The following is a 23,963-nucleotide window of genomic DNA, read 5'->3' as shown; positions in this document are numbered from 1 at the left end:
GGAGGCTCCCGGGCTGGCCTCGGTCCTCCCCCTCCACGCTGGGGGGAGGGGGCGAAAGGCCGGAGGAGCGGGCGGGGCAGGCGGGGAGCTCCAAACCGGCGGCTCGAGCCACCGCCCCTCTCGGTCCCTCCCCGGCCCTCCCCTCCCGGCCCTGCGGCCGCCGCCGGCCTCCCCGGAGGGAGTCGGGGGCGGGGGCTCGCAGGGGCCGGCCCAGCCCCGGAGCGGGGCGGGGCGGCGCGGCGCGGCGCGGCTCACCTCGGGCGCCTGCCTGCGGGGCTAGGGTGGCCAGGATGCCCCGCAGCTCGGCCGCCGAGACCCGGACGCGCTCCAGCCCCTCCGCCATCTTCGCTGCTGTTGCTGCTCCTCCTGCTCCGGCTCCGCCGCCGCCGCGCGCAGCCAGGAAACCACGACGGGCGGGCGGGCGGGCGGACGGGCGGGCGGCGCGCGCTGCCCCCTCCCTCGCCCCGCCCCGCCCCGCCCCGCCAGACCGAGCGACCCACACACAGCTACAGACACACACACAGACCCACACTGACTGACTGACACACGCACGCACGCAAGCACGCACGCGCACACACCCATCCTCTGCCTCCTCCTCCCATCCCGGACGGCGGTACGGTGGCCCGCGAGGGAGGGAAGGCTTGAAGACGCGCGAGCGAGCTCTGGAGGAGAGAAGGAGGCGGAGAAGCGCATGCGCGAGCAGGACGCGCCGCCCGCCCGCCCCCCCCCCCCCCCCCGGTAAGGTGAGTAGCTTCGGCGGCTGGAGAGCCGTGCAAGCGTACTTGGGGTGCAGGAGACCGGCCTTCGGTCCGGGCTCGGACTTCTCGGCTGCCTCAGGTGCGGTGGAGCTAGTGCTCCTTCACTTTTACCTGAGGAATGGCGGTTGGGAGAGGTGGGCTGTCACTGGGGGCGGGGCGGAGCAGGCCGGAGCAAAGTTCAAGGCCAGCCCTCCCGCGGTGACCCAACACTCCTCCCTCCCCCTTCCAGCTGTGGCTCCCTGGGAAGGTCTGACGACGGTTCGTAGACTGGGGCTCTTCCTTCTGTGCCTGTAAAGCACAGTGACCCAAATTCCTCCGGAGTAGCTTCGGAGGTCACCACGCTGGGGGGTCCGACGAGCCGTTGTGCACCCAGTGCTCGAATGTGAGAGACGGGACACCCCCCTACCCACCCGCCTTCCTGCAGCCCATGGGGCAGATGCCCGAGATCTCACCCTTAATAAGATCCTGAGCCTGACAGCTGGCAGTGGGCTTCCTCCCGAGGGGGCCTCCCGTATGCGGCTACTATGTAACCTCCAGCAGGTAGCGATTCTTTTTATCCATCCTCAGCTCAGCCAGATACCCCGCCTGGAGGAGGCCCTTCACAAATGCCCGTTGGTTGATTGCCGGGTTAACAGAGGCAGATGTGATATGGTGGACAAGTATTGAGGAGCCCAAGGTGCAAACTCCAGCTTTGAAGGGTACTCGCTAGCCGACTGTCTCTGGCCAGTCACTCCATTCTCTACCTACCATCCCTACCTACCTCCCAAGGTTACTGGCAGGCGGCCAGTAAGTAACCTTACTTCACATCTCGACCGGTGAGAATTAAGAGTAGTTTGATTCAGCAAACGTTGAATTGCCTGGTCTATGTCAGGCAGATTCTGATGGGTGATACAGATGAAAGAACACACCTGCCTCCTGTGAGCTTACAATTGAATGGGAACAGGTAGCACACAAATAAACCTGGAGGCTGCAAGATGCTGTACTGTAATTTTCCTTGGGCAAGTCATTTTACCTTGAGAGACTCAGTTTCATCATCTACAATTATGAGGTAGGACTAGATTGGCCTCTGAGGTCCCTTCCAGCTTTAACTCTGTGACCTTATGTTATAATAATATAAGATATGAGAGGGTTGGTGACCATGGTAAGGGGAAAAAAAAAGGCAGTTTTGACATCACAAAGATTACTTTCATCTTGGGGGCTTCTCATAATCATTTCTCTAGCTCATGCCCCTGATCCAGGGTTTCTTCTGGAAATATCTGAATCTGACTCCTCTTTAGGTAGCTTAAAAAAAAGGGAAAAGAGCCCTCAGTTCATATTTCATCAGACTAATAAGACATCAATATATAATGTTATGTTTAATTCTATTCTTATGGAAAGACACTTTTGACCTCTAGTAGTCTCACATTCCCGTGCCTGCACAGTCCATATGACTCACAGTATCAGTGAAGGGATAAGTCTAGATTGCTCCTTCAGGCCTCTGCTCTTTCCTTTCTTGGTTGCCATGAAGATGAACATCCATCTTTCCACAGAATCCAGTCCATCCTGGCTATGTGTCCAACTCTTGGTGATTATAGGATCATAAATTTAGAGTAGGAAGGGACTCTAGAGGCCAGTGATACCAGGACCCTGCTTTGTCTTTAAGGGTTGGTGCTTTTCTTCTCCCCTCATGACTACCTGGAAGGGTTGTCATCCTTTGTTTTCGAAGAGGACCACAATGGCATTGCTATGCTAGAGTCAAGTTTTGGTGTGTCCAGCTGTGGCTGATCAGACCAATAGGAGCTCGTATGGTGTGTGTGAACCTTTGGGGTGGATTCTCGAAGTTTGCATGTCTTTTCTGTTGAGCTATTTCAATTCTGCTTTCCTCATCTAGCACAGCCCCTTCTCTGATGTGGGCATGCCATGCTGGGCAGTCCTGTGCCAGTGTCTCCCATGTCACACAATTCCAAAGTTCTTAAGAGAGACCTTGAGAGTGTCCTTGTATCGCTTCTTCTAACCACCATGTGAACACTTCTCTGTATGAGTTCTCCATAAAATAGTCTTTTAGGCAAGCATACGTTTTGCATTTGAACAACATGGCCAGCCCATTGGAGTTGTACTCTTTGAAGCAGAGTTTGAATGCTTGGCAGTTTAGTTCAAGAAAGGACCTCAGTGTCTGGTATCTTATCCTGTCCGGTGATCTTCAGAATCTTCCTAAGATAATTCAAACGAAAGTGATTGAGTTTCCTGGCATGGCACCGGCATACTGTCCAGGTTTCACAGGCATACAACAAGATCAGCACAACAGCTCTGTAGACCTTCAGTTGGGTAGTCAGTCTAATACCTCTTCTCTCCCACGCTTTGCTGTGGAGCCTCCCCAACACTAGCTAGCTCTGGCAATGCGTGCATCAACCTCATTATCAATGTGTACATCCCTGGAAAGTACACTGCCAAGGTAAGTGAACTTATCCCCAGCATTCAAAACTTCTCCATTTGCTGTAGCTGATGGTTCCACAGATGGATGGGGTGGTGATGGCTGATGGAGCACCTGTGTTTTCTTGGTGTTAATTGTTGGGCCAAAATTAGCACAAGCAGCAGAGAATCGACTCATACTTTGTTGCATCTCAGCTTCAGAATAGTCTCCGTTGTGAATGCCCTTTGTCTCTTTTAAACAACCCAGTCCAGGGCTAGTGCAAGAGTGTGATGGCAGATTGTAAGGATAAAGAGACTAACTAGGTTGAAGCTATCATTATTATTATTATTAATCTACCAAATAACGCAATAACAAAAACCACAGAGACTGGCTTCAGAGTTTTTAGTGGGTTATCCAAGAAAAAAGGAATTTCCCACCCTGTATCCTTGAGTCTCTAGGTATTCTTCTGGAGGGGAGGGGAGGCAGGAAGTTCTACCTTTGTTTTTCTTGGGGATTCAGGAACATTTCCAGAAGCCATTGGTTAATACCCTGGCCAGGTCATCACCACAGAAGTTGCTTGGCTTCAAGCAGTAAGTCCCAGTCTTTTCAAATAGGAAGATGGATCCTTTATAAAGTCCCTGAAAAGTCCTGTTGATATCACTTGATTGAGAAAATGATACTATTTTTATATTTTATCTAGTGTTTTAAAAGTTATTATACCACTTGGTTTTCATAAAAATTTGGGAAGTATTATCATTACTCACATTTTACAAAGAGGAAATGGGCCCAGGCGGGGAAAGTGACTTGCTTCAGGACCATACACACAGGAATACAGCATCATAGATCTAGAGTTGGGAGAGACCTTTGGCCATGTGGTCCAGTCCCCTCATTTTTGCAGATGAAGAAACTGAGGCAGTGACATCCAGGCATGACTCAAAGGTCAGTACTCTTTCTACTACATCACACTGCCTGTTGTTGGGCTTAATTGAAATAACAGTGGTAAAGAACTTTATAAGTGTCAGATATTATTATCATCAGTATTAATTAGAGGCAGCCTTCATCATCATTAATTATTAGTTAGAGGCAGTTAGGTGGTCAGAGTGCCAGGCCTGGGGTCAGGAAGACCTGAGTTCAAATCCTCCATCAGAAACTTACTAGATGTATGACCCTGAGCAAGTCACTTAACCTCTGTTTTCCTTAGTCTCCTCAACTGTAAAGTGGAAGCAATAATAGCACCTATTTCCCAGGGTTTAGGATAGTGCAGCTCCCAGGGGAACGCCCTGGCTTTGTTCCGCATCTGACACAGCCTGGCCCTTTCTGCCTAGGCCGACACAGACATGTGTTCTCAGTACTGCATCTCCTTGGCTGATGTTAAAAAAGCTCATTCCAACATTGAGGACCTCGTGCACATCACCCCCATCCTCACAAGTTCCATTTTGAATCAGTTGGCTGGCCGGAAGCTTTTCTTCAAATGTGAACTCTTCCAGAAGACTGGGTCCTTTAAGGTAAAGCTGAGGCCTCAAAGACCCACCTTGGGTTGATCCTGGTCCTCCCCTATCACCAGAGCTGGGTAGACCCCATGGATCTCCAGAGCCCGATTCTCATTACAGGCCCTTCGTGGTGGCCAAAGTAATGACACCATGGTAATTCTAGATTGAATCCCAACCCATTGCTAGTTAAAGGCCTGAAATACATGGGAAGGAAAGGGAAGCATCCCTTTGAGGTGCAGTGTGGTATAAGATGATTTAGAAGTCCAAGGGACCAGAGATCCTCTAAGGTAGTCATGTCAAACGCAAATAGGCATGACTCCCTTGAATTAGAAAGCCAGAAATTAACATTATCTATGCTGTATTATATTTTTATTTTAATCTGGTTCTGCATCAGTCTGGGGAGTTTGATATCTCTGCTCTAGGTACCTTATTTTACAGGCCCAGAGAGAGAACAGAGATTTAGTGCTGGAACAGACTTTAGATACCATCTAGTCCAATTCCCTTCATTTTACAGGTGAGTAAACTGAGGCAGAGAAAGGTGACTTATCCAAGGTCACTCAGTAGCCAGCAGAGGTGGGAATCAAACCCAGGTCTTTGACTGTGACATTCTTTCCATTCTCTCACTGATGTACAAGAAGTGTAAAAGAAATCACCCCAGAAGTGTATGATTGGAAAAGGAGCTGACCCAAGGGGCAGTGTGGTCTAGTAAACAGGGCACTGGTTTTGGAGTCAGGAAGACATTGGTTCAAATCCTTCCTGCCTTAGATACTTAACAGCTAAATGATCCTGGGGAAATCACTTCTGTGTACCTTGGTTTCCTCACCTATAAAATGAGGGAAATGAATCTAAATGGCTCCTAATACTTCCTCTAGCTTTAAGTTTCTGCTGTCCTTCTCTGGGCCTCAGTTTCCCCAAGGTTTGATGTGGTGTCCTCTAAGGTCCCTTTTAGCTCTAAATCTCTGATTTCTGAACCAATAATTGTTTAGCAAGAGGAAGGAGGAACAGATGGACAGGCCAGGTGTTTCATTGGTAATGCATGACTGAATGCTGAAGGACCCAAGAACCTCTCATAGAGTGGCTTAATAGAAAGAGCCCTGCCCACGGAGTCAGGGAAGTCCTGGGTTCAAACCCCAGCAGTGACACTAACTGTAGGTTCATCATTTATACTTTCTGAGCCTCAGTTTCCTTATCTATAAAGTGGGGATAACAGTACCAGTAGTAGACAGCCATGAATATGAAAAACATTGTAGGTGGGTCAGCCTGATGGACAAGCCAAGCTGATGGCTTGTGGATTTGAATGCAGAGGTTCAGCCAGTCAGTCCAACAATTGTACAATTGTTCTGTAAGCTGGACAGAACCCTGTGGAGGTTATCTCGGCCTGGGTGCACACGAGAGTATTCAGAACTGACTGCCACCAAAGTAGCTAAAAACAACCAAACAAAAAGGAACAGTTCCTGCTCTCCAGATTCCATTCTATGGGGGTGGGCAACATCAATAAATTAATCAACAGGCATTTATTAGGTACTTACTGTGTTCTAGGCACTGGCATCCAAAGACAAACCAGTGGAACAGTCCCTGATCTCAAGGAGCTTTCCTTGTGTCACGGTGGGTGACATCAATCAATTGACAAGCATTTATTAATCACCTACTGAGTACCAGTCATAGTGCTAGGCTCTGGGGATACAAGAAAGAAACGATCCCTCCCATCCAGGAGCTTCCTCAGTCTAACGAAGGAGATAAGTCCGTAAATAAGTAGTGACTACATGAGAAAGAGTCTTAAGATGTTAGAGGGAAGCAGGGGGCAACCAGTGGCCCCATAAGCAGAGAGAGCGTTTCACTGCAGGCCATGGAGCAGTCTTACCCATCAGTAAGCAGCCTGGAATGCAGGGCAGCAGTGAAGACCCCCAAGTGCTAAAAGACCCAGAGCCTCTTTCCCCATCCAGGAAGAGGCTTGGAGAGGGGGCTCCCCTCCCCTCCCCCACCTTGAGGACTGGCTAGGTAAAAACCACTGTTAACAGCTAGGATTTTCCCAGAGAGGCCAGTTCCCACAGTACAGAAGAGTCTGTGGCCCTGGGCTTCCAGTTTTATCACTATTTCTAGATAAAATCCGCCCTAACTGGCCTTGCACACAGGCATCTATAAGAAGCGGAGGCATGAGTTCAGAAAGCCACACATGCCGGACTTGTGGAAGAGAAGCAAATTCCTGGGAAGCGAACAAAAAACCAACAAATAATAACAAAACAAACTCAAGACCTGATGTCAGATTTAGAGCAGGAAGGGACTCAGAAGTCACTGCATATCTCTCCCTCTCCCTCTGTTTTCCATATGAAGAAACAGGCCCAGAGAGATCCAACAACTTTGTCCTGGCTCACACAGCTAGGACAGGCCAGTGATGGAAGCTGAGCAGAGGCCTTGTAAGGCCAGCTGTCTATCCACTAGGCCACACTACTTCTAAAGCACTATTGGCCAGAAGTTTTTTGAGATGCCCTTGGTGAAGTTCTGGGTTCAGATCCTGCCTCAGCCCCATACTGCCTGTGTCTGGGCCTCAGTTTCCTCATCAGTAAAGTGAGGGAATCAGACTAATTCTTGAATCAAATCAGGGTCCTGCCTGGCTCTGAATTTATTAAACAGCCTTGTTTCTGCCATTCTCTTAACAAGTTATCTTGGGCAGGTCACCCTTTCCGGGCCTGTTTCCTCCTCCCATCTTTGATGCCCCTTCCAGCCCTATACCTGTCACTCATGCTGGCTCTGTGACATCTGTCATCTCAGTATAATCCTATGAGACTCTCTCTGGGCTCCAGCGGTATTGCTTGTGTGAGCAGCTCTAGGTTCAGACATGATATGCACATTTCTTTCTGCCTGTAGATCCGGGGGGCCCTCAATGCCATCCAGGGCTTGACCTTCAGCCCTTCAGATGGGAAGAAACCCAAAGCTGTGGTCACTCACAGCAGTGGGAACCACGGCCAGGCACTCAGTTATGCGGCCAAACTGAAAGGTATGAGGATGGACCACTGCCATCTGAGCACTTGGAAAGAGGGCTGGGAAGGGGTTCAGACCTGGCTTCAGATCATGATTCTGACCCTGTTTGCTCATCTCAAATATGGAGAGAATCCTAGCACCCGCCCCACCCCCCACCTTACTCCAGAGCATTGTTAAGAAAACTATTATTAAACTTTGTAGTGCTAGGAGAGCAACCATTAATATTTCACCATGACATTTCTAGAACAGGGAATTTCTCCCGATTCCCTCCCTCCTGTTCTCTTTATTCTGTATCTGCCTACATGTCATCCCCGCCCCCCACCCCCAAAGCGTAAGCTTCTTGAGAACAGGGATTCGTTTTTTTTTTCTTTGCATCCCTGGCACCTAGCATGGTGCCTGGTATACAGTAGGCACTTCATAACCCATATCGAGGCCTGGGTTCAAATCCTGCTTCTGACATCTTTTTCCAAACCTCAGTTTCTTCCTTTGTAGTACAGCCATCCACAGTGCCTAACTCCCAGGGTCTACTGATTCTCCAGGGAGGTGATGTCTAGGTCACATGCTGTGCCAAATCTAAAGCCCTATATGGAAGTGTCAGGTAGTCTCAGCCAAAGAGGAATGGTGATTATTTAGAAGGACCCCAAATTTCGTCCTGTGTAAGCTGTTTGTAAACAACTTAGAATCCTAGACTTTGAGCTTGAAGAGGGTCCTAGAAGGGGTCCCAGCCCAGGGCTCTTTGTCTTTTTTCTCACCTCCTGAGCCCCTTTGGCAGTCAAGCTCAGAAGCATACTTTTTAAATGCATAAAGTAAAATAAAATGGAATATACAGGATACCAAGGAGACTAATTATGTTGAAAGTCCTCAAAATGTTTTTAAAAACAGGTTCCCAGACCCCAGATTAAAAAATCCCATCATTCTATAGATGAAGAATCAGAAGTCTAGCAAGGTTAAAGAACCCAAGTGTAAGAGCCAGGCTTTGAACCCAGGCCTAACTCCCAGATCTCCCACCTCATGCTACGTGCTCCAGTGACTATGTGCACTTTGTTACTCAGGAATTCCTGCCTATATTGTGGTCCCAAGAACAGCTCCTTCCTGTAAGAAGTCAGCAATCCAGGGCTACGGGGCCACCATAATAGACTGTGAGCCCAGTGATGAGGTAAGGGGCGCAGCTCTTTTATTATGCAGCCAGCGCCAATGATTTTATTCTCATGGTGGTTTTTTTTGGTGGTGGTTGTTTGCTGCCATTACCAACAAAGGAAGTTGTCTTTATCCCTCTCTTCCTCTAGTCAAGAACAACTGTGGCAGCAAGAATTGTGAAGCAAACCGAAGGGACAATGGTACACCCCAACCAGTGCCCAGCTGTGATGGCGGGCCAGGGCACCATTGCTCTGGAAGTGCTCGAGCAGGTGAGGGAGCCTTGGGATGCCCCTGGGCGAGTAAGCCGGCAGCTGATGGGGTTTTGTGCCCAGCCTAATGCCGTTCATTCGTTATAGATGGTTGTTTCTTTACATAACCAGGATGTACCTGTAAAAGTTTAGTCTACCCATGTATACTTTGCATTGTCACTCCATAGGTTCCCGCAGTAGATGCCCTGGTGGTACCTGTAGGGGGTGGAGGGATGATCTCAGGAATAGCAGTTACAGTCAAGGTAAGACCCTTCATCTAGTCAAGGAAACAAAAATTAAAACAAGTCTGAGATACCTCCTTTTATCTCCATATGCAATAATGGAGAGACAGGCACTCAATTATAATTTATCACCCACATTTCCCAGTATTTTCCTCTTCTCAGAGAGCCATCTCTTATAGCAAAGAATAGAAACATGGCCTGAGAGAAGAACTACAAAAACTGCTCCAACCTGGTGATTCTGCTGCCAGAATCACATGCCCCAGGATATTAATGGAAGGGGAAGTTCAATCCCTCTGCAGAAAAATTCTGACCCTTATTCATAATGGCTGAAACATTTGTGGTACGTGAAAGCAAATCAACATTTCCCCCCATCACAAGATACAAAAAACACAAATCAAGAAATGATGCAGAATAACATTCACATACCGCCTGAAAATCTATGAAAAAGAAAAACCCAGCAGAGATGCCGTTTGAACAAACTAACTACTTTTAGTTGAAAAGTTTTATTAAAGGTGACTAAGGCTAAAATGTTTTCAACCCTAGGCGGCCTTTCCTTACTTTTAACAGACTCCTAATTCAGGTACTGAGTAGTTCTGTTTACAAGACAAGACCTGTGTGTAGCTTCATCTATTCAAGTTTAACTTGGCATTTATCCCCACCAGTCATTCTCTCCCTTGGCCCCTTCCTGCCTCATCCAATTTCCTCATGAGGCAATGTGCTGACCGCACCTCAGAAAGGCAACTGCTGCTTGCTGGCAGTGAGCCCCAGAGCTATGCTCAAGCACACTTGCTCACACATCACCACCGGAGCTGACCCCAAGCTAGGCTCTACCTGGCCCACCTCTCACTGGGCTCACTTTTACATGCCCCACCCCAGCCAGGGGCATGCTTCAGATGACGCAGAATAAATGGTAAACTCAAAAACCCCAAAGCAGCACCAGACAGGGCAGTGTGCTTTATTGTTACGTCCATCCTTTGGAGGGCCCTCGGGGCTCTCGGCACAGACAGCAACCCCGGCTGGGCTTGTCCTAGTGCCATGGCCAATGTCAGACGTCCAGTGCTCTCCTAACAGGCTCTGAGACCAGAGGTGAAAGTGTATGCCGCTGAGCCCTGTAATGCGGATGACTGTTTCCAGTCCAAGCTGAAAGGGGAGCTAACCCCTAACCCTTCTCCACCAGTCACCATAGCAGATGGGGTTAAATCAAGCATTGGCCCCAACACTTGGCCTATTATAAGGGACCTGGTGGATGAAGTCTTCACTGTCACAGAGGATGAAATTAAGGTAAGAAACCTCAGAAAATGGGGGGGTGGGGAGATGCCAAAGACCCAGGCTCTTCATGAACTCATGTGAGTCATATCCTTCAGGGCTCAGTTGTCTCCTCTGTAAAATGATTAATAAGGCTCCTGAGGGCATGCTGGGGCCCACACTGCCGCAGGCAGAGATGTCTGGTGCATGCAGCACAGACACAGCAGGGAGCTTCCAGGGGAGCAGGAATGTGATACCACCATTGAGCTGTAGGGTAGAAGTGACAGAACACAAAGCTGCCAGGAAATGCCCCTGGGCTGGGCAGCACCCACACCCTCTTGCTTGTCCCCTGCTCAACACAGGCTTTCTCTTCTGGCTCACAGCATGCCACCCAGCTGGTGTGGGAGAGGATGAAGCTTCTTATTGAGCCCACAGCCGCAGTGGGAGTAGCTGCCGTGCTGGGCGAGAGGTTCCGGAAGGTGGTGCCCGCTGCCCAAGCCATCTGTGTGGTTCTCAGTGGGGGGAACGTGGACTTGACCTCCCTGAGATGGCTGAAGCAACCAGAGGGTGAGGAGGCTCAGCGCCCTCAGAACTGACGAAGAGACGCCCGTGCTGTCACTCTGCCCATCCCTTTCCTTTAGGAGCCCCAGGGGAGGAGACAGCCCAGGCAGGTACCAGGGCCACACTTGGCAAAGGGGAAGAGAATCTGCCCCCAAACAGTTCACACCCCTCAGGCAGCCCTTACTCCATGTCCACTTCTAGCTCCGGGGAGATTTCATCTTGTGACCAGGGCAGGGGCTCTGGCACATAGGGATCATAAGTCCATTTGGGGAAGACACGTTTGTACAGATTCATTAATACGGTATCCTGAGATTTCAGCTGTCCATCAAATGTGCACTTCATGTGGCCATGAGTACCTGGAAAGCAAAGAGTGAGCTCAGGCAGGAAGCCCTGTCCCTATCTGTGGAGCCCTCTGCCTCAGTTTCCTCCTCTGTAGAAATGGAGAGTGGGGAGAAGGGAGGGCAGATGGCCTCTCAGGCCGCTGCAGCACATGGCTGTGAGCCGAGCCACCTTACCTAGTGCCTCTCGAGATTACATCCAATGTTAAAGCTAACCCTAAACCGACAGCAGGAACTGCCCTGTCACATGCTCAGCCCAGGAAATGTTGTCACTCCCAGGGACCAGCCCCTCTTACCAAGTGGCTCCTTGATGTGTCCTCTGCGACCCCACTTAGTTCTCAATTCCACTGGTTTAAACCATAGCACGTCCTCTAAGATTAAAAAATAATTGATGAAGAAGCATTTTAGTGAGCGTCATCTCTTGAGGGCCAAACACACAATTACAGAATACAAAGTCCTTTGGGGGGGGGGGGTGTCTCTGGCACCTGGGGGAGGCAGGAAAGATGGTACTTACACCCAGCTTTGAAGGAAACTAGGGATTTTAAGTAGGGTGAGGAAGAAATACACACAGAAGCCTGGTAAAGGGAATGAAGGAATAAATGGCACAGGAAAGCATGAGTGCCAACAAGGAGGCCAGAGAACGTACAGGACCCCGCCCGATAAAGTAAACCAATGAACACAAGCAAGGACCAGCACCTGACAAGAGCCACCTACAGGCTAGAACCCTGAGGGAATGGCAAGGCAGGGGCCTTTGTGAGATCAAGGCAAGAGGAACTCTTGCCTCCCCACTGGGGTGTTCACCTGCCCAGAAATTAACATTAGAAGAGACCATAAATATCCTCCAGTTCACCCTACTTATTTTAGGGTGTAGGAAACTAAGTCCCAGCAAGGGCAAGAGGCATCCCCCAAGTCCAGGTCAGGAGGTGGACCTACCTCTTGGTGAGATTTTGCAAATGGGCCCTTTGAGTTAGTCCTATGATCAGGGACACCCTCCCCACCAAATTAAAACTCTGGTACCCAAAGGCTACAAGGTTCTCCCCTTCCTCCACCCTCCCACCTACCTCGGTTAAAGAACATGTAACGGACTACTGCCATTTTGGTTAAGATCTTGAAAGGATGCCCACTCAGCACAAGTCTCTTGATGACCAGCCTGTCTGGATCCACGGACAGGAGGGACCCTGTAGCAATGAGGATGTGCTTGCCTAATGGGGTTGGAGGACAACAAAATCATTTCAGGAGTCAACATAAGGTCAGTAATCCATGCAGAGCAGCAGAAATAAGGCAGGCAACAAATGGCAGGGCTTCCCATCTCCTCCCCAGGCCATTTCAGACCTTAATCCCTTTCCAAAGAAGGAAAAAGGCCAGCCCGGGGAGCTAACCCACAGAGCTTTCTTCTAACCAGCCCAAGGCCCAAGAACACCCCTTCTCAACAGGTTCAGACCCTTGGGCAGTTCCACCCACCAGTTAGTGAAGATGCGAAGGGCTGAGATGATCAGGTCCCTGGCCTTTTCCTCTCTATATTTAATAATAATAATGATCTAAACATCTAATAACTGGACAATCCTCATCCATGGCAGCTCCCCTCCCCTTGCAGCCTCCCTCTAGGCTCTGGCTCACCATCCAGCATCTGTTTGAAGAGCAGCACTGAGGCCGGAGGGAAGGTGATCGGGGCATAAACTGTCACCACCAAGGCCACATCAGAACGAAGGAACCGCTCAGCCTTGTGCTTATCCGCTAACACAGAAAAAAAAGTTCAATAGCATCTAGGGCTTAGGAAAATGTGAGCTTGTACTCTGAAAACAATAGGCCCAGGGAACAGGGAGGAGGGGCAGTGGTTCATTCACAGCCCCCAAGAGCCTGTGCTCCCCTGGGCTCACTGCAGGCAGCTTCCCCTAAATGAGCTCCACAGGCCCAGGGCACTGGGAACAGAGGACAAGTTCAAGGATTCTTGAATACCAAGAGGCTCTTTTTCTGACCACAACCAGCTCACCCTTGTCACCATGCCCCCATCAGAGTGACCATTCTGTTCCTGGGCCTTGCACAAATCACCTCCCATCTTTGCATCTTTTTCCAAATGATATTCAGGAGTCTAGAGGGTCTACATGTTATTTCAACCATGGAAATGAACCAGGGACTGTGGAAATGAGTTATTACTCATCCTATTACTAATAAGAGAGGCAAGTGTGGCAGAACACTGACCCCATGGAATTGTGGGACTGTGGAAGACTAGATCAGGAAGAGCTGGGCTCTTATCCCTTCAGACACTTATTCTCCGTTACCCTGAGAAAGCCTTAGGTCCCTCTTCTGTAAAACAGGGATGATAACAGCCACAGAACTTCATAAAATTGTTGTGAAAAGCCAATGAAATAATGCACTTTTTTAAAACACTGTTATCAATTCACTATTATTCTTTAGGGCCACCAAGGTCCCAGAAATGGCCCAGGAGCCCAGCACCCACCCCTGGCAGCAGCAGACCTGCAGTGTGCTGGGAGTACAGAGGCGAGGCCCGGAAGCGCCGGAAACCACAATGGAAGATCATCTCCTCTTTGGATTTCACGGGCTCCAGGTTACCAGGGTGTCTCCTCACCACCATATTCAGCACTGACATCTGCAAGATCAGGAAAGAAGACGTGTTGTCAGCGGTGAGTGAGGAACCCCCAGCCCCGTGAGATGCAGGACATGAGCCAATGAACAACACAGAGAATTCTACATACATTCTGAAGGCCCACATGCCGAGTCCCTGGGTTGAACGCCACCCCACTCGCCCCCTCTCCTACCCACCTTCACAACCAAGGACCAGGAATCCACTCTCAAATGATCTAGTGGAGGGTAAATGCCCTCCCCCTCAAGGTGGTGACTGTGACTCCTGAGTGGCATCAGGGGCCTGGAGTCACTGCCAGCCTCTCACCATGGCTGCTCCAGGACCCAAAACATTCAGCCACCCCGCCTCCGCCCAGCTGATAACTCTGTGCTGCTGCTAGCAGGCTGGACAGAAAAATCTGTCATTCTGGCATGTGCCTTTTAAAAATGGTGCCACCTCAAAGAACTGGAAATTGAGGGGATGCCCATCGACTGGGGAACGGCTGAAAAAGTTGTGGTACATGAATGTAATGGAATACTATTGTGCTATAAGAAATGATGAGCAGGGGGCAGCTAGGTGGCACAGTGGATACAGCGCCGGCCCTGAAGTCAGGAGGACCCGAATTCAAATCCGGCCTCAGACCAAACATTTGACACGTACTAGCTGTGTAACCTTGGGCAAGTCACTTAACCCCGACTGCCTCACCAAAAAAAAAAAAAAAAAAAAAAGAAATGATGAGCAGGCAGACTTCAGAAAAACCTAGAAAGACTTGTATGGACTGATGCTGAGTGAAGTGAGCAAAACCAGGAGAACACTGTACACGGTAACAGCCACATTGTGCGATGACTAACGTTGACAGACTTAGCCCTTCCAGCAATACAAGGATCTAAGCCATTCCCAAAAGTCTCACGATGGAAAATGCTATCCACATCCAGAAAAAGAACTATGGAGTTGGAATGCAGACCGAAGCAGATTATTTGCTTTTTTTTCCCTTCTGTTATGTTTTGTTTCCTCTTTCTGGTGGTTCCTCCTATTGGTTCTAATTCTTCCTTACAACATCACTAATGTGAAAATATGTTTAATAGGAATGTATATGTAGAGCCTATATCACATTGCACACCATCTTGGGGAAGAAGGTGGGGAAGGAGGGGGAGAAAAATGTAAAACTCAAAAGCTTATGGAGGGGGCAGCTAGGTGGCGTAGTGCACACAGCTCTAGCCTTAGAGTCAGGAGGACCTGTGTTCAAATCTAGCCTCAAACACTTGACACTTACTAGTTGTGTGACCCTGGGCAAGTCACTTAACCCTGACTGCTTCATCAAAAAGCAAAAACAAAACAAAATAAAAGCTTATGGAAGTGATTGTTGAAAACTAAAAATAAATTAATAAAAGAAAAATGGTGCCACCTCATGACAGAGCAAATGCAAACTCAGAGACTAACCTCAGAGGCACACAGAATATGCATCACCGAGACGCTTCAAACAGGTTCAGACATTCTGACTTAAACCATCACTGGCTTCTCAGCTATCCGTAACCCTGAGCTCAGGGAACTGAGGAAGTCATGTAGTAACAAGCCCTAAGGACAATCTATTCACAACCCCAGAAAAGGAGACTCAGGTTCCCAGCAGAAGGCTGGACACAGGGAAGGACAGACTCTCCTCCACCTCCTAGGACACTCACCTTCTGTTCATGTGGCAGCAGGGAAAACATGACCAGAGGTGCCCCCTTCCTGAAGCTCTCGCTCACCGAGGCAGGGACTCCACAGACGTGCAGGGTCACAAACCAGCCAACCTGCCAAGAAGAACCAAGGCAAGCCCAATGTTGGGCTGATACCCCCAGTGTGGGTGGGGGGCCACACATCTGGACACATACCATCCACCCTGGCCTTTTGAGAAGCTTCAGGGCATAAAGGTGCCACATCACAAAGATGTCTCAGTCAGGTTCAGACATTTCAGCCAACATCATGAGCTTCTCCCCTCCTCCCTCCTCCCTCCTCCGTGCCACCTCTCCAGGCCTAAGTGACAGCTAACGAAGCATTGGCAAGGAAAGGACTAGTTAGGGGAAAGCTAAGATGGGTATGGGCAGGTAGGGGGCGCTAGAGTGGACGGAGCACCCAGCCCAAGTCAGAAAGGCCTCAGTTTTCTTATCTATGAAAATGAGCTGGAGAAGGAAATGGCAAACCACTCCAGTATCTTTGCCTTAAAAAACCCAAACGGGGGCACAAAGAGTTAGACACGATTGAAAAAATGAATGAACAATAACAAGGTGAGTACCTCAGCCCCTTCAGATTCCTCTTCCTCAATCTCCTTAAAGATCCGTTTCCTAGTTCTAGAAAAGTCCTGAAACTGAAAGATCCGAGCATAATCCTGAGGCAGATTTTCCTTGGGATCCCACGGGGACGTGCGGAAGCTCTTGAGGCCTCTGTATTTCTGAAATCTGGACACAGAGAAATAAAGAAATGAACAAGTCAGAAGGGCTTCACGGAACCTGTGAAGACTTCATCATGGGGCAGCTAGGTGGCACAGTGGATAGAGCACTGGCCCTGGAATCGGCAGGATCCGAGTTCAAAATCTGGCCTCACATATTTGACACTTACTGTGTGACCCTGGGCAAGTTACTTAACCCCATTGCCTTGTTTTTTTAAAAAAAAAAAACGACTTCACACCTTCATCCATACTCCACCTTGACAAAGAATGAAGATCCAACTGAAGTATGAACTCTCAATCACTTCCTGAGATAGTCCAAACATATAAATCCAAAAATCTTCATCCTGACAACTGAGACCTAGAGCTAGTCCTTACTCAATCAACCAGCATTTATTAAGTACTCCCTATGTACCAGGCACTGTGTTAAGCACTGTTGGATGCAAAGAAAAGCACCCCTCCCCCCAATAAAAGCCCGTGCCCTCCAGGAGCACAGAGAACACCTCTAATGGAGAGCTCACGTGCCTAAACTGGACTTGAGCTCAGCAGGAAGGTCCTGCTATCAGGGGAGCTGGGGAAAGGCCTCTCAGAACAGAGCTTTCAACTAGGATAAAGACCATTCACACTTCCACAATCCAGCTCTTCCACTGTCTAAGCAGCCTGGTTTCTCATTCCATAAAGCCAAGCCCCAATTTCCTTCAAGCCCCAACTTCTCCATGAAGCTTTTATCTCAACCCACAACACTCTCTCCCTTCAGGGAATTCACTGCGAGAGAGCCAGATGAGTTGTTAAGCCTCAGAGAGGAGGCCAAAGGAATACAGTAATTAGGGGTGCAAAGAGGCAAGCAGAGGCTTGATCGTGCTCAGACATACAAAGCACTAAAGTAAAAGGGACCCAAACAGTTAGGAGGGAGTCTTCCAAGCCAAACGGGGAGCTTCTAATGGGGATTCTTTTTTCAACCATGCTTGGACAAGATGCCCTTCCCCCGAGTCTTCCAGGCTCCAAGCTCGAAGGGCCAAAAAAGGCCCCCCAGGCTAGCGAGTTATGCTGGGGGCCGGGAAGGATAGAAGTCTCGGCATGGAGGATCAGGAAGAAGTGCTGTGCCCCGGCTCACGGAGCCAGGAGGTGTCCTGACTTCCTATCCACCACAGCGACTCAGAGCGCGTCTTGCCAGTGACTGACCGGATTCTGGCTGCTGTGTCCCTGGGGGTGTCCACTTCATCTGGGAACATCTCATCCAGCCTTTCCTGCTTGTATTTCTCCAGCATTTGCTCCTCGGCCTCTTCGTCAATCTTCTCATCATACTGATTGTCCCAGACAGATCCCCCCGGGGTCACGCTCTCATACTCTTCTCCACTTCCCTCAGCCTGGAGAAAAAGAACAAGTGACCCGACCTCTCTGGGCCTGGGCTTGCTCATCTGTCAAAGGGGGTTAGGAGCTAAAGACAGAGGCAGCCCTGACCCTGCCTGGCTACTGACCCTGAGCAAACGGCTCGACCTCTGCACGCCTGAGCACGCGGCAGCCCTCCAAGACCCTCTGTGGCAGAGGAGGTGGGGACCTGCCTGACCGCCTGCTAGGATTTGGCTGGGTCTCAGATGAGATCACGTACACAAGAGGCCTAAGTAAATACCAGTCCTCCTCCGGTATACCAAGGTTGTTTTCACCCCCATGGGTCTTTCCAAAGACGGAGACAGCGACCTGAGGAGTCTCCTCCCATGTCGCTGGTGGTGCTTGGGCCGGCCCGTCAGGGAGTCCCTGGTCTACTCTGGAGGACACCAGTGCTCCGGGGGCCCGGCGACAGCCGTGTCCTCAGTAACGAAAGCACCAGAGCTCCGAGGGCTGCCCTCAGCCTTGCTCACCTCGGAATCTTCCTCCTCCATGAAATCCTCCGCCTCCGCGTCATCGTCATCCTCCTCCTCCTCGCCACTGCTGCCATCTTCCTCATCCACAATCCATTCAGCCTGGTAACTGGATGTTCCTTTAGGGACTTTCTTCACCACTCTGGTTTTTTCCTTTAAGAAGTCTGTCAGACACATTCAGGGTCAGGGACAAAATGAGAATTTGTTTTGCTTGGTTATGCATTTTTGTTACAAGCATCTTGTTTTTCTCTTACATAGGAGAGGGTTGACAGGGGAGAGAAAATAAATGGCTGCTAATTAAAAAACAAAATGAAAAAAGTTAAGCAAAAAAAGTCTAGCCAAGTATGACCTAGCTAAGGGCCCCTCCCCCACTACTGCTCACGCAGCCCCAAAGCTGGCTCTCTTCGAACCTAAAGAAGTCTATAGAGACCGAATAAAGTCTACCTCCAAAGAAAACACTGTCACTGGCCTCATTTCCAAGCAACACTAACAGGTGCTCGGCCAGACTACAATCTCCTGCTTCTCACCTGGGAACATCCCTCTCCTGACCTTACGCTTGCTCTCAGCAGAACCGAGCTGACTGAATGACTCATGGACCAGGGCGTGCTCCATGGTTCAGGAGGTGCCTTCACTTCCCCCACAACCAACCCTGGCTGCCCTCCCTGCAGGACCTTCAGGGTCCCAGGGAACAGAAATGAACGACCAAAAAGGGCACTGACCCTTTGCCTCATTCAGCTCCTCCTCAGTGGGCCAGGTCTGTTCCCCCTCCATGGGGTCTGGAACCACCTCCGATTGGAGAGATTCCTGCCGAGCAGGGTCTGCTTTCACTAGGACCTTGAGATCCTCCTCCATCTCAGCCACACCATCACCATCTGCAGCGTCAATCTGAGAGACAGGGTATGCCACGAACTGCTCAGTCAGGTCTCGCCTTACTGAGAGCACAGCCCCCCCCCCCCCCCCACCCCCTCCCACTGAGGCCGGCATCCTCCACACCGATTCTCTCGCTGCCGTCTGCTTTCTCACAACGGATGGAGCGGCAGCAGAGTGGACAACCTAGCATACTTTCAACATTCATTCTCTTAGTGGTGGCTGGTGGGGCAGTGGAGTCCTGGACTCAGCAATCAGGAAGACTGGCGTTTGAAACATGCCTCTCAGACTTCTGTGTGACCCTAGGCAGCTCACTTAGCCTGTTTCCTTACCCTTAAAATGGAGACAATAAACCTCCCACTTCCCAGGGCTGTTACAAAGGTCAAATGAAATAACACATGTAAAGCACTTTGCAAACCTTCAAGGACCACATAAATGTTAGCTATTATCATTATTCTGAGGGTTCACTTCACAACAAGGTTAAGTTTCACTCTGAGCTAAATAGTCAAGCTTGCTGAAGGTGATTAAGGCTACATTTTTCCAATCAATACCTTCTCTACTTGGGCCACAGATACAGGTTCATGGGCAGAGAAGCCCATGGTTTGGTTAACATAACTCAGCTCATTTTAAGGCAGGAACAAAAAAGACACGCGCCCCCCCCCCCCAACTCTAATCTATCCTACATGCAGCTGCCACACTTTAAGCCATTTTTAAGTCATGTCCAACTCTTCATGACCCCATTTGGGGTTTTCTTGGCAAAGATACTGGAAAGATTTGCCATTTCCTTCTCCAGCTCATTTTACAGATGAAGAACTGAGGCAAACAGGGTTAAGTGACTTGTCTAGAGTCACACAGCCAGTAAGTGTCTGAGGTTGGATTTGAACTGAAGTTGAGGCTTCCAGATTTCAGGCCTGGGGTTCTATGTGCTATGGTGCCACCTAGCTGCCACGCTAAATCTTCCTTAAAGGCTGCTTTTCTAAAACTGCTTTTCCAAAGAGCCCGCTGGTACATTTTCAATGGCTCTTCCACCTATCCTCCATCAACTTTCCACCAGCTCCCCGAATCAAGTAGGGCCAAAGTCCATGCCAGAGCGTAACCATGCCCTGTTCATCCTGGCATTGTCCCTTCATCCATTTTATTCCCCTCACCAAGAGAGTCCTTCCCTCTAACAAACTCCTTGAGGGCAGGCCTACCACCTCCTTGGCCTTGGAACTATGGCCTGAGTACAGCCCAACATCATATTCACATACCTGACTCATACTGAATTGCAACCTACTAAAACCCATAGTTCTTCAGACCACTCATTACCTAATCACATCTCCTCCATCTGCTGACTTCATCTCTCAACCATGACTTGAATGCATAGAAGCATCCCTAGCCTGTTTTCAGATGGAACAGAATGGAATAAAAGCACTAATTAAGCACCTACTAGGTGCTAATGTAGATGTGCAGAATTGTCCATAACTATCATTCTCTTTTCAGTAACAATAACCAAAAAACCAAAAACGTGCTGCCAGCTTCCTTGGGATCCAGCAATCATCGGTAGGCACAGCCCAGTCTGTGACACCACACACCTGCATCGCCACATCTGAGCCTTTGCTGGCCTTGATCACTCTGGGATTTAGAGGAAAAGGGTCTGTGGGTGCATCGATCTGCTTGATCTGGAAATCGCCATGCCCAACGATATGCAGGAGACGGTTTACATTGAAAGTCTGCCCACGAACATAGCCTGACACTTTTAGTGTGCCCACTGAGCTGCTCTCTTGGCTGGGCACAAAGTCAGCAGCGTGGGCAAACAAGTAGGAACGCCGGTCTCGGAAGGCCAGATGCCGCTGCTTCTGGTTAGCCAACTGTCGCAGGAGCAGCACAGCATCCTGCTGGGTATCCAAATGGAGCAGTTTGTCTCCTGGAAATCGCTTCTCTAAGGCCTTGCTCAGCTTCTTCCTGGCATCTGCTTGTTTCTTTGGGAGAAGGCCCCCAACTCCCTGGATGGCTAGAGCTGGGCACAAAAGAAACAGACAAGTAGTTAGGAGCCACGAAAACCCATTGCAATTAATGAACCACTCACCCTGCACTAGGCATGGAGCACTGAGCCCAGCCCAGAGATGGCAGGCAAGGGACTTGGGATGATATCCCACAAACCAAGACACTCAACCAATACTGCATGGGGACCTAGCCTCCTAAGAAGAGGATCCTACCCCTATCCTAGAGACTGTTGATAATCATAACTCACTTACAATAGGTAGGAAGCCCTTGGGCAAAGAGGCAAGAGAGGCAGTAATCTCCTGTGCTGTCCCAGCCCTCCACTGGATCCAGGATAAACAGGATGGTATCAGCCACTTTGGCAAGGTCCAACACAGTGTGCAGATCCCCTGGATTCAGAAAGCAAAGTCAACAATGACACCAGCAAGACATCACTAGCACTCAGAAAATACCAAGAACGCTGGCACCTAACTATGAAAGAGGCAGTGCCAGCCAAGCTCAGCCTTTCACCCACCTGGTTTTGCAGATGTAAAGAACCATCGATGTTTCAGCTGAGGACAGAGCAGCATGAAGCGTGGCATCCCAGCCTGCTCACTCACAGGCACAACCTTCTTATTTGTGTTCTGGAGCAGCTGCAAAGCCTCACCCAGGGAAACCCTCTCGTGCAGGGGCACCAGCAACACCTGATGAGGTGGTCCATCCCTGCTGCCCAGTAGCCGCTTTTCTGCCAAAACCTTAAGACAGAGAAGAGGGCACTTTAAAGGTAGGGCAACATGCCCTATTTCCCTCACTCTCATACTCTATTCCATTCAAGTTGTCTCTCTACCTTGAGAGGACCACAGGATTTAGAGACTACCTAATCCAACTTCCGTGTCTTAAGGAAATGAAGTCTTAGAGAGGGAGAGAACTTGTTCCAGGTCACCCAAGTAGTAAACAGCAGTGCCAGGATGAAAACATAGATTCTCCAACTCTTAAGTCCAATGTTATTCAACCGTACCACACTGCCTCTAAAGGCATCTTGCACCTTCACCCAATGTGCTGGGGCCAGCCCCCAAGACACCAGGATACTCCATCTATACCGGGCCAAGAGCAGAATGCTGACCTGACCCTCTGACTCCATGGTAGGTCCTATTTATCAACCACTATCAAGCTTCTATGCCTCAGGCACTGGGTGAAACGCTAGGAGTGCAAGGACGAAAGTGAACAGTCTCTGTGTTTGAGGAGTTCACATTTTCTATGAGATTATTCAGAGGAGGGAGTCAGCACTAACTAATTAATAGGGGTGATCCAGGAAAGGCTGCAGGCAGAAACAGTACTGGAGCTGAGCCTGAAAAAGCAATAAAGGGAGGCATGGAAGGTTTCTGAGCAGGGGAGTTTCATGATGACTTATTTCTTAGGAAGCTTATTTTGAAAACAGTATGAAAGAAGAATAGAAAAAGGAGAGCCTGGACATTGACCAATTAAGAAGATATGACAATAACTTAGATAAATGAGGAGGGACCGAACCAAGGCAACAGCTACGTGATTGGGGGGGCACCAGTGTTTCCTGTAAACTTTAGGAGATGCCGTGGAAGTAAAATGGGACAGGATGCGGGGGCGGGGAGGGGGGACGGGACAGGGACAGCAGTTGGGGGAAGGCAGCGGCGGCGGTCTGAGGAAGGCGTTCGGCCCCCACCTCCCAGTGGGGGTCCGGGTCGGGCTCTTTCGGAGGCAGTGTGCCCACGTGGCCCGCATGGCGCCACCGTCCTCCCTCCCTGCCCCCCCCCCATGCCTCACCGCCTCCTTTTTCTGCTTCCGGAGCTGGCTGGCCCGGTGCCTTTGGTCCACTCGGCTCAGCTCCTTCCTCGCCTTCTTGCTCAGGACTTTCACGGCCACGCGACCTGGAAGGCAGAGCCGGGAGGGCAAAGGCGAGAAGTGAGTCGAGGGCCCTACGGGAGCCGGGGCGGGTCAGGCGCGGCCGGCTGTGCAGAGCTGAGAGGGAGGCCGGGGCGGAGAAAGGCCTCCTGAGCAGGCAAGGATGGAGAAAGGGCTGAGCTGACACGTCGTTCCGCCCGCCCCAGGGACTCTCTCACCTTTGCCGTCCCGCTGCGCGGAGCCCCGGCCCCGATGCCGCCCGCCCTTGTGAGCCTTATTCTGCTGCTTCAGCGGGCCGGAGCGATGAACCGCCATCTTCCTCCCCACGTGCGCGGGTCTTCTACTTCCGGTACTAAGCCGAGTGGTTCCGGTTCCGCCAGCACGGAGGCCTGAGTGGGTGGAGGCCCTGTCAGGGGGTGGAGTTTGCTAGAGGGGGGCGGGTTCCCCCTCCCCCGTTCTAGGAGTAGCTCACGCCCTAGCCAATGGACGAACAGTATTTGAGTCTCGCAGCCTACCGCGGTCTAACCTTCCTCCGCGTGGCCCTCTGCGGGCTTTAAAAGGAAGTTCTGTCAGGCTCCCTAAGGAGCTTCATCCAGTCTTAGGGGTTTGCTTGTTCTCTCGTTTGCGGGAGTGCCTTCTTTTAATTGGGGAGGCCAGGCTGGCTATTGGCTTGTGACTAGGGAGACCCCCCCCCCCCCACGCCCTTCTGAGGTCCTTGCACACAAGGACAGCCTCGACTGCTCCGAGTCTGCTGCCTTCCTCCCTGCAGCCTAGAGCTATTCGTGATTTCTCCAATTCACGTCAACGATTTTCTTCTTCCCTCCGCAGAGCCCTAGTGCCCTTTGTCTTTCTGCAGAATTCCCCAGAGAAAGGATTTAGAATTGGGAGGGCCCTGGGAGGTGACCTCATCACCATTACCATCAAAAATTTATCAAGCACCCTATGGCACTATGTGCCAGGCTCTGTGCAAAACTGAATGCCACAAGGCAAACAAAAGACAACCTTCCCAA

General features: G+C 50.2%; 3 protein-coding genes and 2 non-coding genes across 14 annotated transcripts in view; 1 reads left to right on the top strand and 4 right to left on the bottom strand.

The window, feature by feature from the left end:
• SMG6 (SMG6, nonsense mediated mRNA decay factor) overlaps positions 1–869 on the bottom strand; it is a 172,823-nt gene extending 171,954 nt beyond the window's left edge. Inside the window, exon 1 of one of the 2 annotated variants that reach the window (XM_027862547.1) lies at positions 783–869. Coding sequence is in view for 1 of the 2 variants with exons in the window: in XM_027862546.1 (XP_027718347.1) it covers positions 256–343 (88 nt within the window). In the remaining variant the exon portion in view is untranslated. Of the gene's footprint in view, positions 1–255; positions 359–782 lie in introns of those variants that run through there. The other variant, XM_027862546.1, reaches the window with a different exon arrangement.
• Positions 766–11,107, top strand: SRR (serine racemase). Of its 9 annotated transcripts, none has more exons than XM_027862563.1 (9): positions 766–837; positions 4,483–4,652; positions 6,177–6,242; positions 7,503–7,632; positions 8,669–8,772; positions 8,903–9,022; positions 9,190–9,264; positions 10,315–10,524; positions 10,872–11,107. In XM_027862563.1, exons 2-9 carry the CDS (start codon positions 4,485–4,487, stop codon positions 11,082–11,084), a joined length of 1,086 nt encoding a protein of 361 aa, XP_027718364.1. In that variant the 5' UTR covers positions 766–837; positions 4,483–4,484; the 3' UTR covers positions 11,085–11,107. The 9 variants fall into 9 exon arrangements, with proteins under 9 accessions (XP_027718364.1, XP_027718363.1, XP_027718358.1 ...); XM_027862562.1 differs by having other exon boundaries at positions 777–837; positions 4,473–4,652; XM_027862557.1 differs by lacking the exon at positions 766–837 and adding an exon at positions 1,000–1,298 and having other exon boundaries at positions 4,473–4,652.
• Positions 11,108–11,213: 106 nt separating this feature from the next.
• TSR1 (TSR1, ribosome maturation factor) lies at positions 11,214–23,289 on the bottom strand. Its single transcript, XM_027862551.1, has 15 exons — positions 23,172–23,289; positions 22,876–22,979; positions 21,614–21,833; positions 21,354–21,488; positions 20,691–21,115; positions 18,969–19,134; positions 18,250–18,413; positions 17,573–17,757; positions 16,241–16,403; positions 15,648–15,758; positions 13,863–13,995; positions 13,005–13,121; positions 12,449–12,589; positions 11,684–11,758; positions 11,214–11,405 (listed from the first exon to the last, which is right to left on the bottom strand). Exons 1-15 carry the CDS (start codon positions 23,266–23,268, stop codon positions 11,230–11,232), a joined length of 2,412 nt encoding a protein of 803 aa, XP_027718352.1. The 5' UTR covers positions 23,269–23,289; the 3' UTR covers positions 11,214–11,229.
• Positions 15,395–15,491, bottom strand: LOC114043467. Its single transcript, XR_003569120.1, has one exon. It is a non-coding gene; the product is annotated as a small nucleolar RNA SNORD91 family (small nucleolar RNA).
• Positions 15,853–15,943, bottom strand: LOC114043468. Its single transcript, XR_003569121.1, has one exon. It is a non-coding gene; the product is annotated as a small nucleolar RNA SNORD91 family (small nucleolar RNA).
• Positions 23,290–23,963: the final 674 nt, after the last annotated feature.

The sequence above is a fragment of the Vombatus ursinus genome, unplaced genomic scaffold, assembly GCF_900497805.2.
Source record: "Vombatus ursinus unplaced genomic scaffold, bare-nosed wombat genome assembly UNPS02014768.1, whole genome shotgun sequence".
NCBI classification, from domain to species: Eukaryota; Metazoa; Chordata; class Mammalia; order Diprotodontia; family Vombatidae; genus Vombatus; species Vombatus ursinus.
The sequence above is the reverse complement of the archived record's forward strand: the minus strand, read 5'-3'. Positions and strand labels throughout refer to the sequence as shown.